At 34.0% G+C, this 19,050-nt stretch overlaps 1 protein-coding gene across 4 annotated transcripts in view; it reads right to left on the reverse strand.

Annotated features, from left to right (window-relative positions):
• Positions 1-2,687: 2,687 nt before the first annotated feature.
• coro (protein coronin) overlaps positions 2,688-19,050 on the reverse strand; it is a 42,576-nt gene continuing 26,213 nt past the window's right edge. For 2 of the 4 annotated variants that reach the window (XM_085950775.1, XM_085950774.1), the window contains exons 7-12: positions 18,827-19,001; positions 18,466-18,529; positions 17,480-17,568; positions 15,084-15,224; positions 6,722-6,907; positions 2,688-4,720 (exon numbers count right to left, since the gene is read on the reverse strand). In XM_085950775.1, coding sequence (XP_085806901.1) covers positions 4,490-4,720; positions 6,722-6,907; positions 15,084-15,224; positions 17,480-17,568; positions 18,466-18,529; positions 18,827-19,001 — 886 coding nt within the window. In that variant the 3' untranslated portion in view covers positions 2,688-4,489. Of the gene's footprint in view, positions 4,721-6,721; positions 6,929-15,083; positions 15,225-17,479; positions 17,569-18,465; positions 18,530-18,826; positions 19,002-19,050 lie in introns of all 4 variants that reach the window. The other 2 variants (XM_085950773.1, XM_085950772.1) reach the window with 1 other exon arrangement.

Below are 19,050 nucleotides of genomic sequence, written 5' to 3' on the forward strand. Positions count from 1 at the left end.
AATTAACAAGGAGTAAGTAAAAAAATACACATTATACAATATAATATAATATACACTCGCAAGCTTAATAAAAAAGGCGTAATAATTAGTAATAAAACAAAGCACTTGATTTTTTTTAGTAAAATATAACTCTGTAATTCTTTATCAAACTTAACACTGCTTCAAAATGTTTTAATTTATTTTTTTTCTAACAAAAAGTAAAAAAAAGTCACCTCGTTTAGTATAAAAAGTGTAATGAACAAAATTAAGTACACAGATTCTCTGAGCAGCACCTTTCATCTGTTATTTTATTTATTTATATTATATAAAAATAAATTGTTTTTAGATTGTAATAAAAATTATTCATAAGAGAGCTTCAAATATATAAAATAAATTATTAAATTAAATTTGTGTCGCCGAATAAAAAAAATATCCTCATCAAAATAATAATAAGTTAATCAGACATTCGTAAGTCATTAGTATATCGAGGCTTGGTATACTCGAACAATAAAAAAAAATTGTTTTCGTCGAAATAATAATTTAGTTTTTTTCCCCCCAAATTTCACTAATATTTTAATAATTTCTCCGAGTGAATATTTAATAAGAATTATTATAAAATCAACAAATCAATAAAAATAAATTGAGCAATTTACAAAAAAAACATGATCGCTAAAATTATCTAATTGATACCTAAAATACATCTCATATTAAAAAAAAAAAAAAAACTGGTTAAAAAGCATAATAATTCATTATTAATTATACTGACGTTAAAATATTAATTGATGTCGCATTTATAATATTAATTATTTTAAAAACTTTTTTTGGATAGTGTCATTATTGCCCCCAGAGCATTAGACATGGATATTTTAATAATATATTAACAAATTATTACAGGATTTTTGACATAAAGTTTAAAATATATTTCAACGCAGTACATGATCGTGAACAGTTCAAGGCTGGTCTAAGTGAACTTCACTATCCATTAGCAGATCGCGTGACATTTCTGACAAATGAGTTAACTTCAAAGATTTGTCTTCCAATGTTAATTTAAAAATTTCTCATAATATCTTCAACAAATACTTTTCTTATTCAAAAAAGACGATTTCACCAGTAGATGTCAGTCGTGTCATCTTGGTCCATCAATGAATAGCGCCATTCGATTTATTATAACTCAAATTGGATTTATGTTGCCGTGTACAAAAAATCATGACTCAATGACACAGCATTGGTTATATTTTGGGTTCCCACAAGAACAGCCAACATAATACAGCACCGATTTATAAAGCATTTTCATAGACACAAAATAATGGTAGATTATCAATAACAGTCATTGCCGTTAACAGTACACCATGCGACAGCAGTACTGTAAAACGGGATGACTTGAACTGCCCAGGTGATAATGGGCCATCGCTAAAAGTACTTAGTGTCCCCTTTCCCATTTTATAGAATAGATTATGTAATATGTGCAAACATAGACACTAAATAACCACAGACAACAATCGTAAGCCAGCTGTTAGGATGACGAATGCATTTTCGCTTTTAGCTAGAGAGCTTAAAATCCATCCATTAATTCATTTGTAAAATTACAATCAATTAGCCTATTTCCAATAATTAAACTGTAAAAAAAATCACATGGGGAGGGAGGGTATCAGAATAAAATATCAATTAGTATAGTACGAGGCACGGACATGTGAATGCCAACCAAACCTTTTATATAATTATATCAAAATATTTTTTTAATACGGTACATGCTAGGATAGATTTGAAATAATTAAATTTTTCCAATTTATACAAAATACATTTTTACCAGCAAAAACGACAGGTAATAATATGTCCGTTGTACACGCGTCAACAATTATTTATCTGTCGAATCAGCGCGTACATAGCACTAAGGGGCCATCCATATATGATATCACACTCTAAGTGGGGAGGGGGTCCTAATGTAATGCAATGATTTGAGACAAAGGAAAATTTATAGAAAATGTAATCACAAAACTGACAAAAAATAAATTCATTGTTTTCGAGAAAAAAAATCGTTTATTAACACATTCGCGAACACATGATAGCTAATGTCACGTTAGTGATATGACACATTAAAAATTAAATTTTTTAAATTTTCGATTTAGATATCCGTCATTTATGGACGACCCCTAAATAAAATCTATAGTATTCAATCAAGGCACTGCTTTCGATAGAGACAAAAAGAATACAAAATTACTACGTATTATTAACATTATTCAAGAGTATCTTACAAAAGTATTGAAAAAGTAAAAATCATACAATACTGAAATTGACGACCATTCTCTTCTATGCACACCCAATCATCGTGATATTAAAATAATACTATTGAGGGATTAGAAATAGTAAAATTAAAAACATACCTTTTATATATTCATTTTGTAAATATTTCAGTATTTGCCTCTCTTTAAAAATAGAGTAGAGATAATATAATATACATTCAATATAGTCATATGGTATCAAATGCAGAACTATCCCAAATTGTGGGATAGTTCTACTTTTGATACCACACAATTCATATTATTATACATTAACTGAACCATTTAATTCATCAATATATTGTTATTACTCTATTAAACTTTTTTCATTTATAATGAACTGTTAAAAAATTATATTATTCAGTAATTCTTTTAAATATTATGCTTCATTTATCTAAAAAAAAACATAGTTATGTTTTTGAGACGTATTTTCTATCAAAATATACATAAATGCTAACATTTTATAAAACTAATGCATTCACTTCACAGTCAAAATAATATAAAAAAAAAAATACCTACAAACAGTACAATTTGCCTCAAATTGTTAATTATTATTAAATTCATATTGGAAAATTTATTTATGAACATGGCAATGTTGAAGATTCAAATTCGAATTTCAAAATAGAATGGAACAATACGAATTTGCAAATTACTCTTTGTAGGTAGGTAATCAATTTTTGACTATTAAATATAAAATTTGTTAATATCTATCGGTTTTATTTAGTTCGTCAATTAAGACAATAATTGTATAACAAAAAAATCCATAGTTTCATAAAATGTCACCATGTAATTGAAACGGCATGTAAAAAAAGCAGTCGATTAGTACGGATCCGTCATAAAAAATAAACAGCTATTAATAATATAAATAAATGATTTTGAAGCGATAATAATTATTAATATAATAAAAGGAAGACACATTCATAATGAAGTCAGCAACGGTTCATCGCTTCACTTTGATACTGAACGAGCGGCAAACGGACAATCGCTCGCCGTCCGGCATACTTTCGCACCGGTCACTCTTGTAACTACATTCACACGTAAGTCCTTATAATTTCAACCGACATTCCTCCGCAATACATCCTTCGACATTAGAACTTTTACATAGCATCTGAGGGGCCGCGCTAAATAGTTACGACAATAATAATATTAAACACTCGATATATAAACAAGTAAAAATGTAAATTTCCACTTAAAAATAGAACATAGAGGTAATTTTCAAAAATGGCCAACTCCAACTGCTATATTATACATAATATATATCAATCAATGTTTTTTTTTTCAAACCTAAAATAATTGGTTTAAAAATATTGTCCTCCTCTCAACATGCGTGCATTTATTTTTCAAATGCACGTAATTATAATAACTCAGTCTGCTTCTAGCTAAAATTTGGACTTGGCCACTTTTGAAAATCATAAATCAACTTGATCTCACATAAATTAGCAGACTCCACCAAAAATTAGCCAAATCACGTTAACCTGTCTCTTAACATGCCACGAAATCTGTAGTTCTGTGCTGTTGCAGTACATTACCGCACTAGTTCCACGACATGATAGAATATTGTCAAAATGGAAATAGCGGTTCTGGCAATAAGGCATAGATACATTTGTAAATATTTCTCCATCACTATTCGCTATTTATTATATCGATGATTTTAGAAATAGCTAAAAGGTAAAGTGAAATATAAAACATTTTAAATCTTGCGTAACATGATTTGACCTCACAGAATGGGCAAAGTTATCAGAAAGAAACTTATATGTAAGAAATGATAGAATCCATAATGGAGTTCCGTAATAGAAAAGTTTTTCAAACACATTCAAAAAATATTCCTGCAGCCCTATTTTAGCCAGTTGTGTTTATTGTTAGCAGAGGATTTAGCACTGTATTGCCATAGAAATAAATAATGGGCACAAGGTTTTTAACGGTTAAAATTTCGTGTAATAGATATGGCAACTTAAGTTGTCCCGCTATTCGAATTTGGAACTAAGCTCATCACAGTATAAAAAAAACCGGATGCTATGTCAAATCTTAGCTTGTGGCGCAGACAATTTATATTGATATGTAGATCTATAATGGTAAACATGACTACTTTTAATTCTCTTAGTAGAGCTTCATTATAACTGTGAGAAACAAATATCTTCACTTCGTGTAATGATATCATAATATAACAGCGCAATAAATTATCATCAATAAGGCCATTGAGACAAGCCCCGTAGACACCCACGCCGTTGACCTCATTAGACTTCGTCAGGGGCAAACTTGGAGTCGGTGTTGTTGGTGTGGTGATCGTTCTCATCAGGGTCGTTGGCGTGCGAGGGAGCTTGAGGTGGGGGCGTTGCAGCGGCAGGTGGGGGTGTCGCGGCGGCGGCCTTGGCCCCGGCCTCTAACGCTCGTATCCTGTTCTCGTGCTTCACAATCATCGACTTGAGGCGGCGGATCTCTTCCATGAACTCCGCCAGCTGCTTATCCTGGGAATAACACACATAGATAAAATAATGAATCTATGAATGGTGTAGCAGGTTTGACACACTACTAGTGTGTCCATGGACATAATACGAGGGTGGGTCAATAAGTCCTTAGAAAAGCCGACAGGTGGCGCGACTAGTACTGTAAGCGGTTTGTTTTCATGCAGCGGCACTACCGATTCAGTATGCTGCGAAGTTTCAATCAGATTGGTCGGGTTGTTGTGTGTTTCTCGTACATTTAAAAAAAAAAATTGCTTGTGGAAAATGGAAAATGGAGAAAATTGAGTTTAGAGCTGTTATTAAACATTTTAATATAAAAGGGTTAACAGCAAAGGAAATAAAAAATGAGTTGGATTTAGTTCACGGCATATCTGCTCCTTCACTTGCAACTATTTATAACTGGTTAAATGAATTTAAACGTGGTCGTACATCAACAAAGGATGAACCACGCTCAGGACGTCCTGTAGAGGTGACTACACCAGAAATGATCAATAAAATCCACGATATGGTGTTAAGTGACCGAAGATTAAAGTTGAGTGAGATAATTGAGGTTACAGGGATCTCAAAAGGTAGCGTCATTTCTATTTTACATGACAAATTGGGCATGAAAAATATTTCTGCAAGATGGGTGCCGCGTTTGCTCACAGTCGACAATAAACGCAATAGGGTGGTGGCCTCTAAAGCCCTGCATGAAAAATATTTCTGCAAGATGGGTGCCGCGTTTGCTCACAGTCGACAATAAACGCAATAGGGTGGTGGCCTCTAAAGCCCTGTTGTCGCTCATGCAACGCAATCTGGATGAATTTTTTCGTCGCTTTGTGACTGTAGATGAAACATGGATACACCACTATACTCCCGAGACGAAAGAACAGTCAAAGCAGTGGATTGCGAAGGCAAACCATGTCCAAAGAAGGCGAAAACCGTAAAATCAGCTGGTAAGGTTATGGCTACTGTATTTTGGGATGCACGTGAAATTATTTTCGTTGACTATTTGGAAAAAGGAAAAACAATAACAGGGGATTATTATGCATCTTTACTGGACCAGCTAAAAAACAAAATTGAAGAAAAACGGCCTCATTTAAACAGGAAAAAAATCCTCTTTCATCAGGACAATGCCCGTGTTCACACATGTTTACGATCAATGGCTAAAATTGAAGAATTGAAGTTCGAATTGGTCGACCACCCACCGTATTCGCCAGATTTAGCCCCCAGTGACTTTTTCCTTTTCCCAAACTTAAAAAAATGGCTAAGTGGACAACGTTTTTTTTCAAATGAAGAAGTCATCGATCGGACAAATGCTTATTTTGAGGACCTTCCGAAAACTTATTTTTCTGACGGTTTAAAAAAAATTGAGAAACGTCTAACCAAGTGTATTGAGCTCCAAGGAGATTATGTTGAGAAATAAAAAAAAAATACAAAAATAAAAACTGTTTTAATGCTTTTTTCTAAGGAATTATTGACCCACCCTCGTATTATGGGTAGAACGCAATTGCAAGCTGCATTTAAACCCAGATAAAGGAATCATTTAATAAATGCATGCCGGATGCGATGCGGAGGGTCATCTCTTTTCGGTATAAATGGCTCATGGTGAACTATGATGCGGCGAACTGCATATGAACAATTATAATCATGTAACCATTTTTTATATCTTTACATTTGCAACATTATATTCTTTTGAAATATCTTAGATAGCATAGTTATAAGAATTAGGTTGCATATGTGTGTTTCCGAGTTTTAAAATGATGTATATTTTTTTTTTAAATTGTGGAAAATCAACGTTTTGTTTGAAGATGGCAGCACATTTGATCGCAAAAAGCGACATCCTCATTCGTGTACTTGTAAATATCTACTCAGAAAGGTGTTTTAACAAGAATGACTTAGTTAAGTTAACTTTAGGCATCTATGCACCTGGAAATTAGTACCCACTATGATAGATATTATAATATATATAATTTTCTATCAAAAACACACAATAAACTAAACATGCAGTAAAGCAAAACTTACAGAGAGCGCAGGTGCGGGCGCAGCCATCGGAGGTGGCGTTGACTCCACGGCCGACGCAGTAACATCAGCGGATGGCGAGCCTTGCTGAGGAGTGGGCGACCTTCCCGCTCGGGGAGCCCGCCTGTCGAGGGCGTTTGACCGCTTCACCACCAGCTGCTGAGCGCCCCCGCCGGACACGTATCCCCCCTGTACCACAACACAACGGTCCTACCCGTGAAACTTGGTAAACATCTCCGCCCATCACCCAATGAATTGTTTGCTTTTGTTTTAATACTACTGCTCGAATTACGGCCGACACCATTAATCTGTAGTACAAGCAGAAATCACCGTTTTTTTTTGTTTTTTTCGCGTACCTAGTCGAAACTGCTACTTACTGCTTTCGAAGCAAACACTCTACCACTACTCGTGACTATGAGTATAAATATATGGAATAATTTAATATGGCTACGGCTTGAGTGAGCTCGCAGGTTTTATATTCAATACTAGAACGATCATAGTCGTTGGATCGATTACGTGTGGCACTATGTCACTAGTTTGCTTCGTGTCTGTCACTTTGTGTGATTTGTGGTTGCGACTAGCCGCCCTAATCGGCAGGAAGTCTAAAAGAAACAATGAATAAAATACCAACACACTTCAAGAACTCAAGAACATTATTGAAGACGTATTTTATCTATCTGTGCCCATGGTGGAGTAGTGGTAGTGTTTCTAAAGCCGTGAGTTGCGTGTTTGAATACTATATCTGCCGTCTTTGATCCAGAGCGAGGACCGAATGGGTTGAACGAACCTCCACTCTGTGGATGTTCGTATGCTTCCCTCTCCGGAAGTAGGACGGGAATCCGTCGCTCTTCTTTGAGTGCAATTTTGAAAGTTTAAATTCAGAAACTATTCAGTGATTTATTGTGTATACCCAAAACCATAAACTACATTATAATAAACATACATGTGATAAATCCAGACAATAATTACCAGTTTCAGTGCTGCTACCTAGTGCAGTTTAAATTCTAATCGGTGAGACGTTTGAACTATTCGAAAGGAATCAGTTTCATCGACCCGAGTTTCATTTGTCTCGGCTTTACATGGAATGTTCTTCACAAAGATTTGCATTTGAAGGCATATAAAATACAGTTAAAACAAGAACTTAAACCGAATGACCATTTGGTGCGTCGAAATTTTCCTGAATTTTTGATTACCCTATATACCAGAGCTGGCGAACCTTTTTACGTATGTGTGCCAAAAGTTCCTAAATGTTGTTTTTTGACTGTCTGATGTGCCGAGCATTTCGAGCGAGTTTTTCAGAGAAAAAAAAAATAGTAATGAGAATTCTATTTAAAAAAATTGAAAAAATATAATAATTGAGTTCTTGACTATTACTGTATTACTTAGTTTAGTTCTTTACGCACAAATTGATGCCAAAATTGCTCCGATCAGATGTGACGTTCTCTCGCTATAGTGCTCTCAAACATTGTAAGTAAATCGGTCAAAATCAGAGGTTCGCCGCTCCTCTTTCTCCGCCGCCTGTTGAGATCAGTGCGATAATATTATGTGCATAAAACCTAAGGACCATCCTACGCAATTTAAATTATATTGGTATTAGTATCTGTCTGCTATTTTTATACAATGTGATTTGTCATTTATGTATGAATTTCGTCGTTTCCGTTTGCGCATTGATCGGTAGGTATTATTAAAAACCGAAGAAAATACACATGGCTATGTCGTTATTATTTTTAATATAACATAACATATATTTATTTCTAAAACATTTTTGTAAAACAAAAATTTTATCAAAATATTATATCTATTTTTTTCTCTCCCTTCAAAATAAAACATTTGCATGCCATGCGAAATCATCTCGTGTGTTCCTAGTGGCATGCGTGCCATAGGTTTGCCATCACTGCTATATACAATAGCACAATGTTAGTATTAGAATGCCTTAGCGCTTGGCCACAGTGACGGGCGGGCAGCGGCGTGTAAAACTCAAATGTATAACATTTCACACACGGTTATACGTTTGAGTTGCGCACGCCGCTACCGCGCCGCCGCCTGCCCGACCAATACGTTCAAAAAAAATATTTACAAGATTTACTTATTTTACATTTACTTATTACGAAGCGTTATTTATCTATATACATATAATAATATATAAAATACATATATTGTTTGTGACCGTCTGCTGTCAGAATTATCTACAAAACTTAACTTAACCCGACATCTGGGTATTTCTTGCACTGGATACACACATAATAAATGAATAAGTATTCTTTTTTTCTTCTTTCGACCATGTCCGATCCTAATAGGATCATATGGGCCACCACAGAGTGGAGGTTTGTATTAACAGATTTAGTTTTTACGAGAAATGGATGTCAGCCACTTGCTCAACCTATTAAGTCCATACTCTGACTCATACACAAACTAAAAAACCATTTATGTGTGCTTGTCAGACCCAGGATTCGAACCTGGGACCCACGACGCTATAGGCCAACGCTTAAGCCGGGCGGTCATCATGGGTATGAATAAATATGCAGTCAGCATAAGAGGAGGTATTCGATTCTACGACATTCTAGTAAGTTAAATATTAATATCAAATGCTCATAATCTTATAACATCGCACAACATAAAATTATTTTATATACAGAATAATTGGACCTGAGAGTCTAGGTGTCGTAAGCGAAACACAGAGCCAAATAGGTTATGGGTGAGTAATACATATTATATTATATTATATTACAACACAATATTGGTAACATTCAATTATTGTCATTATAGAAATGAAAGTTTGAAATTGTAAAACCAAAAGCAAGCGGGTTGGCAATATCATGGCAACAATATATACACATTTAACAACGATTGATAACCGGTATTGGTGAATAGTTATATCAATCTGTACACCAGTGGCGAATGTGGAGGTAGGCTGTGGAAATCCGATATAAATAGTGCACACTAAACTTTGTCAGACAAACATATTTGTTTTCATTGATTTACGACTACAATGTGTAGACAGTAGAGTGTTTGTTAGTTTTTACTGTCACTTCTAGTTTGCTCATGAAATCTATCGAATCAGCATATCGAGAACAATGCTTTTTTCACATCTTAACCAACAGGGTACATGATTTCAAATTCAGATTGTATTGTGAATTCGCCATTTTGCTCTGCGGAAAAGCTGAGGTTATTTGAGGTGCTGAGAATTGAATGAATACAAAAGTACACCAGTGCCCAAGTTGAGTAAATCGACTTCAAAATTAAATATGTGATTGTAAATTATATAAAACTGTTTCCAACATTCTACAAATGATTCTTTATTATTTTCTACGAAATAATATTAATATTTATGCATGTTTATTAATTAATGTTTCAAATCAAATTTTATACGATTGCTATCAAAATATATATTGGGCATTAAATGCATATATATTTTCGTACAAAGCAAGTTACATGAAGCGCTTACCTACTTTCAAAAGCGGCTAAAACGGTTTTTCGACTTTCGGTTTTTGAGTTGGATATATGTTTTGATAAATATATTTGTCTAGTATGGTCTGAGTTTTAATTTCAAGCTCAGCTAAATACGTCAATATTAATTATTAAAAATCCATCTTAGTTTCAAAATCGGCTAAAACGGTAATAAAAGATATATGTTATTTAATTTATCTCAAAATTGCATAAAACCGTTTTAGCTGCTTTTGAAAGTAAGCGCTTCACATGTTCAAACTCTGTTTCACGCATAAACAGATATGTGCTGAAGTCAAAATTGCCGCAAATCATTTTTTTAATTACATGTTGTACTCGTTCAATTCGAAGGACCTAATTGATTATGTCGTTCAACAGTTGATATATACAGATTTATTCGGTTATTTCACACATATATTTTTGTCCCGGGGCATACGTTGTCTCGTGGTAATTTGAATGAAGATATTGGATGGCTATCTGAAGTATATTTTATATATTTTATAGTAAATAAAACCTTGAACTGCTTGAATTGAAAAGCTTCTGAATTTTCACGCGACAGTTGGGATTAGTTCGATTTCTGCGCCTGCGCAGTAGAACGATAGTGGCGAACCTGCCAGTAAAAAAATCAACTACACCGTGCAGATTCATTTTGAGATTAACCGATATTGACGACCTGTCAAATAGTACTATAAAATGATAACACCGTGTCTCGCTTATTCTTGAAGAATGAGATTGGAGAGAGTCAGCACTTTTACGTGTAAACAGTTATTATCGCAATAGTTTAAAATACCCACTATTGCTGCAAGTAAATCCATGCATACAGGCATTATGATTGATTTTTCTTATCAACATCCAAAGCGGCTGCCATCTTCTGCCACGATTTCAAGCAAAACATCCGGTCATCCATGATTGTAGTGTACATGTTACACCGAATGTGCGAAATTGACTATTACATGAAATGGGCTAAATTTTGGCTAATTCATGTAATAGTCAAGCCTGTTGCCTTATTCATGAATAAGGTAAATTTTCTGCCGAGTACATGAAGTCGCCAGGGCATGGAATTCTTAAACTGTCAACATGACAGCAGAAAAAGTAAATATAATACGGATGATTTTATTAGTTATAATTGGACATAATATAATATTATTAGGTTAGGTTGGCTTAGGTTAGGTTAGGTTAGGTTAGGTTAGGTTAGGTTAGATTAGGTTTTGAAATTCTGAATTATTCAACTGAATGTCCATTTTGAGGTTAGCTAACAAGTGTCAACAATACAATCGACCATTGCATGTACGATACCCAAGCACGAATCAAATCGCGAAAATACCTTTAAATAAAATTCATCCGTTATCATATTATAGTTCTAGTTTTTTTGCGCATAGTAAATGGACATGAACGTCATTTTAGTTATTGATTGGTATATTTTTATATTATAATCAATGACATTTGACACAAATTTGGTTAGTTGCAAAAAATACCACCGGAGCGCGACCACCTATTTCGACCATAGACAATATACGTATATTTTGACCAATCGACGAGCATTTCACACATTTAGTTTAGTTGCAAAAAATACCACCGTAGCGCTAGTATCTAATTTGTCCAAGACATGAAGTAGGCAGAAAAATTACTGCCAATTTCACGCACTCTCCAGATATTTTGTCTAATTCATGAATAAGACAACGGGCTTGCATTTTTCATGATTTAGGCAAAATTTTGCCCATTTCATGTAATATTCAATTTCGCACATTCGGCGTAACATACATAAGGAATATATTTCAGGTAACTATCCAATTTCTTCATTCAAAATCCCATTACAAATGCCCCAAGACTAAATTAACTTTTTGTTGAAATACAATAATAATTGTAATATAAATGATACAGATAGGGTTATAAAAACAGGAACACATTCAGGCAAAACATGGCAATGAAATGGAATTTGTTTTTGCCCCGCAATTTGTATTAAAAGATATGATTATTTACTACACATTGTGAATAAAATAAGCTCATTTCACTGGTCCAAATTGCTCGCCTGAAGCATATTACAATTCGGCTGTCACCATGTTTAGCCTGAATAGAGCCAATGCATATAAAAATAATAATGCTAAATAAATAATTATATTAGACAATATTTTACAAAACAAAAGCAAACATATTCAGGGGTAGCAGTTATGGGGGCGGGGGGGACAATATATTTTTTAATAAAAAAATTATAACATTATACGTACGTGTCTTTTTAGTCCTACGTGTGTGCATGCGTAAAACATATCGAAATTTACAAATTAATAATAAAAATGACAACGTTAATAATTGATGTTAGTCATTGAAAAACGTTTCACATTTAAACAATAAAGGTAGATATCGTCGGTGTTTTGTAAAAGGGGCGAATTAACCAAAATGCTATTTTACAGGAGGAGGATTTTTAACTTTTGACATTTATTTGTTAATTACCAGTTGATGATTATAAATGCCTAACAAGTTTATAATATAGCTTAGAAAGAATACTGTCTTTATAATAATTTTATATATGAAAAAGCCTAATATGTCACATTCGCTTTTTATTCGTAATACTAAGTGGATATTCGCCCTCATGATTATTGTTTTTAAGTACTTTCCTGCGGGGATATAAATTCGCCGTTTTTACACAAATCTCGATTGCGCCAAAATGGTTGATTCGCCCTTTTTACAAAACACCGACGATCCTGCCATCCGTCTGACTATTGTAGCAGAATTTCATGAAGCTAATCAGAACTTTAGCCAGCGTTTATAGGTGGACTCTACTTTTAGTATAAAACAATTAGTTATCGTTGACAATTGAGGTGCTGGGGGAGAAACTTTTGTCAACACAGTATCAATACTGAAGGAATCGCAAATATTTTACGTAGATCCCTCTCCTATCCAGTTCCTCAATTGTCAACAAATAATATGAATATTATTTTTGTTCATTAAGACCTGACTTTGTGACGGTTGTAAGGCTATCTTAGGGTCAACAGTGTAAAATCATCGATAATGCCTTTTCAGTTTTTCGTATTTTCTAATATTTTTTTCAAATCACTGACCTAGGAACATTATAGATCAGTATAACTAAATAACGAAAGTTGATGTATATATATATATATCGTCTCTGTTCTGGCAGAACACACTAACTGGAGAATACTAGTTTTGAGTAATTTGACTTTGAAGTTGTTAAAATGTTTGAAATGGTCTATCATGTGAGTTTATTAAGTAATCGTAAAAAGGATGACTTTAAAATAAAGACTGTTTATTTATTAAGAAAATTTCCAGACGGCAAAGTTTGAAATAAGGAACATTTTGGTATAACTAACTCAATATGTAATTTTTTCGAATTAGTGTCTTCTGCCAGAACAGCGATGATATATTATGTACCCGCTTAGACGTGAAAATGTTAATTTACCACATGTACATATCACCTATGAACTGTTAAAACTTCCATTGACAATTTTATCAAAATTATCAATTTTGACTATCTGTTATGACAATTGAAATTATTTACCAAACGCATGAAGCATTGGTTAAGCTGGTAAACCCCACAATTAATATTAACGTCGCTCAGTGTGCATTTCGATTTTCTGACACACTATGACTACCATTTTTTATTTTCATTGTGATTACTCACTCGACTGCAATAATATGTAATCAGTTTTACACAAATTTTACAGGATTTTTCAACTAAATAATAATAACGAAATGTAGTATTATTGACTGCTTATCTACTCATTGTGACGAATTCACTTTTCATATGCCCTGCAAATTGGCAAATAAATGTCATAGCAGTAGTGTGAAGTTATTAAATTTCAACTAACTTAACCGGTGGATCAGTGTACTTTTTCTTACTTAAACTTCATACATTTAGGCTCCATCTCTATAGAAGAAGGTTTTTTTCAACATATTTGTTTATATACCATGTGCGATGTAACATGTTTCATTTAAATGAGATGTATGTAGTCATCACATCCGAGCATTTACAAACACTCGATGATGATGTCGTGCCACCCAATACCTGCTGTTTACGTAATTCGAAGTCTACCTTCATCTTCGTGCTTCTAAAACAGTTTTTTGTCACATCGGACGTTTTAACAGTTCTACGACAATATATTTTTGTATTTATACACGCAAAATGCCATATTATAAATGGCTTCATTTTTGCAATCGTATTACGAATGAATGTGCTGTCTGACGCGTCCCTAAGATAGCCTTAATGATAAACACATACTGATTTGACAACAGAACAGTTGGATACTTACCGACGGCTTTTTCCCGACACGACTTCATATTTCTAAGACGAAACTAAATGGATCTAATTGTTATTGCAGAATTATTATGTCACAAAGCGAACAATAAAATATTAGCTTTAAAAATAACATAATATTAGCACAAAGCCTTCTTCTGACATCTCGTTAAATGTATCGCGTAATGCATTTATTTATAAGTCATGTAACGTTTCGTGAATCTGACATGAAGGGTTTTAAATTTTTTTTTCCTAAGAGGATGTTTCATAGTTTTTTTTACATTTATATTATTTACATCTAAAGTTTTACAAGTAGTTGATTTCGCATTTGCCGTGGAGTTGGGAAATCAACACCCATCTATAATTTCATCTATAAGTCTCACATTTGAATCCTGTGGCTAGATCAAATTCATATAGTTTTTCAATATGCATTTGAATCTAGAGCATGGAATGGCCCAACAGCCATTCCCTATAAAAAGGTCATCTCGGTAACCGTGGTAATAATTTATTTCACTCTTAATAGTAACCAACTATTTCTCGAAACACGTTACGACAATTAATATTCTGCGGTCTCTAAAATAATGATTTTCGGACGGAAGTGAATCTTCAATATCCAATATTGCTGGATATCGTCATACCCAGTCGCGGAACGTATTCCGAGGCTGAATACATTACCTTCAGCGAGATGGTGAGGGGATCGGCATTCTGTCCGGCCATCCATTCATCGGCGGAGAGCGGCGCTACGTCGCTGATGGTGTCGGGGTATAAGTCTTCTTGGAAGAGTTCTGATTTGCGGGGGACGGTCATTGATACCACCTTTAAATAAATAATTCTATTTCAAAAATCTGTGCGCGCCACTGCCAATCTCACTGCTAAATAGAAAAAAAATTTAAATAACCTGTTCATGACGTATGTACATATCATGTTTTGCATTGATAAAACCTTGAATAGATATTGCCTTCTGATGTATGTGTCTTTTAAATTCTGAAAACAGGTAGGCTGTTAAGATTCGACATAAAGAATGCACACTAAGCCAGAATACAATTCACAGATGGTGCTGGATAGTTTTTAAAATTCAATTAAACCCTGCGATACCAAACTATAATAGCCAGTGGCGAAGGCTCCCCTACTAGGCGATTATTTAAAGCCTATCTCCTAAGAAAAATATATCTTCAAGTATTTGATTTATATTAAAATAGGTAAATAAAAAATATGCATGCAAAATATAAAACAATTGAGAGTCATCTATTGTCAGTATTTAGAATACCGTTTAATTTAGTTGAGTTTCGAATAAAAAATAAGTGGCCACAAGCGCCATCTATTTTCAACTGAATTAGCTTCGGATTCCGATCGACAGAATCCAAACTACATTTTGTATCGCTATGACGTCACATAGCATCAAGCATGTCTGTAAATTTGAACCGAATCTATAAGCGCTACAGAATACGCTTACTGTAGACCCTACACTCCTTAGGAATATGTTTATTGACGATGTCTGTCGCTTTAAGCAAATAATAAATACATAAAATGATTTAAAAAATAATTTCTATTGGATTTAATGAGATATAATTAAAAATTGATTTTAAAAATAAAAGATAATTGTATCTTGTGATGTGTGTCATTGTGTTGTGTACATATTCAACAGTAGTAATATCGGATTATCTCCTTATTACCCGTAAGTAGGTATATCTGACAAGTATATTTTTTTCTCATATCTCCACAGCCTACCTCTTTCCAAAAGTCACCCTTCGCCACTGATAATAGCTAATAGTCAAAAAATACTTGAATACGTGTATTAATTAAGGCTCTAAGTACCAAAAACAAAAAAACTGACATTTTTATAGAAAAGTGTTCTACATACTAACGACAATAACTTCAACTATAGTCTAAGTGCCTCAAGCAAGTCAAAAAAATACAGCAAAATATTTAAACCTGTCGACGTTGTAAGTCCGTTGGCCTGTTTTATTTATAATGGTGTAAATAGCACTACAGTGGTCAACCTCATTCAATATAAAATGGCTGACGATGGTGTGTTGACACTTGCGAGTTCTTAATACCTAAAATTATAGAAGCTGGTGCGATTGCTTCACACTGTAAAACCACATTTTTCAAAAGGTCCGCTTCATCAAATTTTACTGCAATGACTCGGTATTTTGTAACTACAGGCAATACTACTTTTTGGTACTTAGAGCCTTATTTAATACACGTATTCACTTGTCTATCTATAAAATACCAAAAATTATACAATTAAATCGTACATAACTTTGGACAATAGAATATTTTTTATCTCTAGTTTGGTAGAAAATGATCCAACAATGTAATAAGTATGTATTTTTATGCCAACGAAAACAAATAAGTATGAATGAAAAAGTGTGCACAGTCTTGTCATATCGCCCAAAGGATACCAAAACTATTTCGGTTTGGTTTAGGCAGGGTTTAATTGATTTTTTAAAACTAACTAACACCATCTGTAAATTATAGTAGCTTAGTTAAATAAAAACAAATATGTATAAATAACGAAGTTTAATGTGCACTATTTATGGCAAATCTTAACAGCCTACCGTTCGCTACTTATTGCGGACGTGAAGATCTCTTCACATAACTTTGTTTGTCCGTAATGTTTTAACTTTGTTTGTTGTATCTTATATTGAAATATCATTAAATTCATTTATTTCTGTTAACCGTGCCTTTCTCTCCCATGGCACTTTTTATTAAATTACGTCTTTCAGTAAACTCAGTCAATGCTCACTTGAGAGCCTTGGGGCATCTGCTCCTGAGACACTCCCAGGCGTACTGCTGATGCTTCACATGGAAACGTAGGGCCTCGTGATACGCTCGATTAAGACCGAGTGTGGTGCGGGCGGGTTGGTTTGGAGGATTAAATTTAAGTACACAGTCAGAAGTCATACATACAATAGAGAAATCAAAACTACAAGTCACAGTGTTTCAACACAACAGATCTTCAACCCAATAAAAAAATATATTATAACACGTATTTCAAAATACAAAACATATTTTTTACTACCGGTTACAAAACAGCTAAGTATAAAAAAAATGTATTTAAAACTGACCTGACATAATCCAGAGTTGTTTAATCTATAGAATTTGGATATTTCACAGGTCGTTACGTCACACCCTCTCTTTGGCATCATGCCAATACCTGGAATCAGATAATAAATAAAATTCAACGTTCAGCTTACGATAAATAATTGTAACAGATAATTTAAAATTCTGATTTATTTAGCTTTGTACTATTTGAGTCATGTTTTGCGACTCGGGCTACTTTTTTTGGCATCTTCCGGCACTATGCACACTCACCAATGGTAAATGCAGAATACAACTAATTCTCGTTTATATACAAAATTAATAAAAGAATTTTTTCTATTTATATAGAAGGAACCTAATAGCACCTGTACATGTGCATGGATTTATTTGCACCAATAGTGTGTATTTTAAACTGTCACGATGATTGTTTACACGTAAAAGTGCTGTTCACTCTCCTCTGTATTTGACAGGTTCGTAGATAATTGGGAATCGTCAAAATATTCTGTGCAGTGCAGTTCATATTTTTTCCGGCAGGTTCGCCACTACCGCTCTACTGCGCATGCGCACTCACTATGCATGCAAGTACCAGTTCAGAAGCTTCTGAACTTTTTTGATCCATGTATGCAATCTTGCAACTTGCACGATAACACGTGTTTATACTTATATTAAACAAATTATCATAATGAAATTTGAATGATTCAAATGCCGACATCCAGAGAAGTATAAACTTCCTCATGTATGTATTATTTAAGGGTATATTTCCGGTAAGCGACGTCTTGGCATTAGGGAACATCCTGGCTCAAAAGACAAGGAAAAGATTGCCAAAACCATCGCACGACATCTGGCAACGGATACGGCACAAAAAGAGATCACAATGTGAATAAAAAACAATGCAAGAACGTTTTTACATCTCTGTGAGGGGGGCAAACATAATTAAATGACAAATTCTTTACGAGACGTAACTTTAATTGACTTTTGACGTACATGAAGTAATAAAGCAGAAATATTTTACCTCTCTGTGGGTCAGGCGTTTGGAAGGTATTGATGTAGTGGACGAATGGAGGCTCGGGCGTGATCTGAAATAAGACGAAGTCATCGAATTATATCGATCAGTCTACCAGTTCAAAGAATTTACAAATGGCATCAGTATATGGTGCATTTGTGCTGTCGGGCATACGTGCCTGTGAATCGTAGTATCACTTCTTTTATAACTAGCAACCAATGCTTCAAATCAATATCTGTGTTCGTCATTAGATTAAATATAAAAATTAACATACAGTACAATAAGCCAAAAAAAAATCACAGTACACCCTTATAATTGAAATGATCATAAATTATGTAAATCTGTCAAAACTTATTCAACTAAATCTCACCTCAAAGTACCGAATGACTGAGTCCCCTTTACCACACAGGAAGACCATGCTGGTGTCGGGATCGTAGAGGGGGAACATGACTCCGTTAGACGTGTCTAGTTCCACCATCACGATGGGTTCGTCCAGCGCGTCGGGAGCCCGCAATGAATACTGCCTTTCTGACATTTTGCTGAAACTGTTTTGCAACAAATAGTTAGGATACCAAAGATTGAATCCTTTATTAT

Source organism: Rhyacophila brunnea, unplaced genomic scaffold (assembly GCF_057557595.1).
Source record: "Rhyacophila brunnea isolate RB1 unplaced genomic scaffold, BYU_Rbru_1.0 scaffold_23, whole genome shotgun sequence".
NCBI classification, from domain to species: Eukaryota; Metazoa; Arthropoda; class Insecta; order Trichoptera; family Rhyacophilidae; genus Rhyacophila; species Rhyacophila brunnea.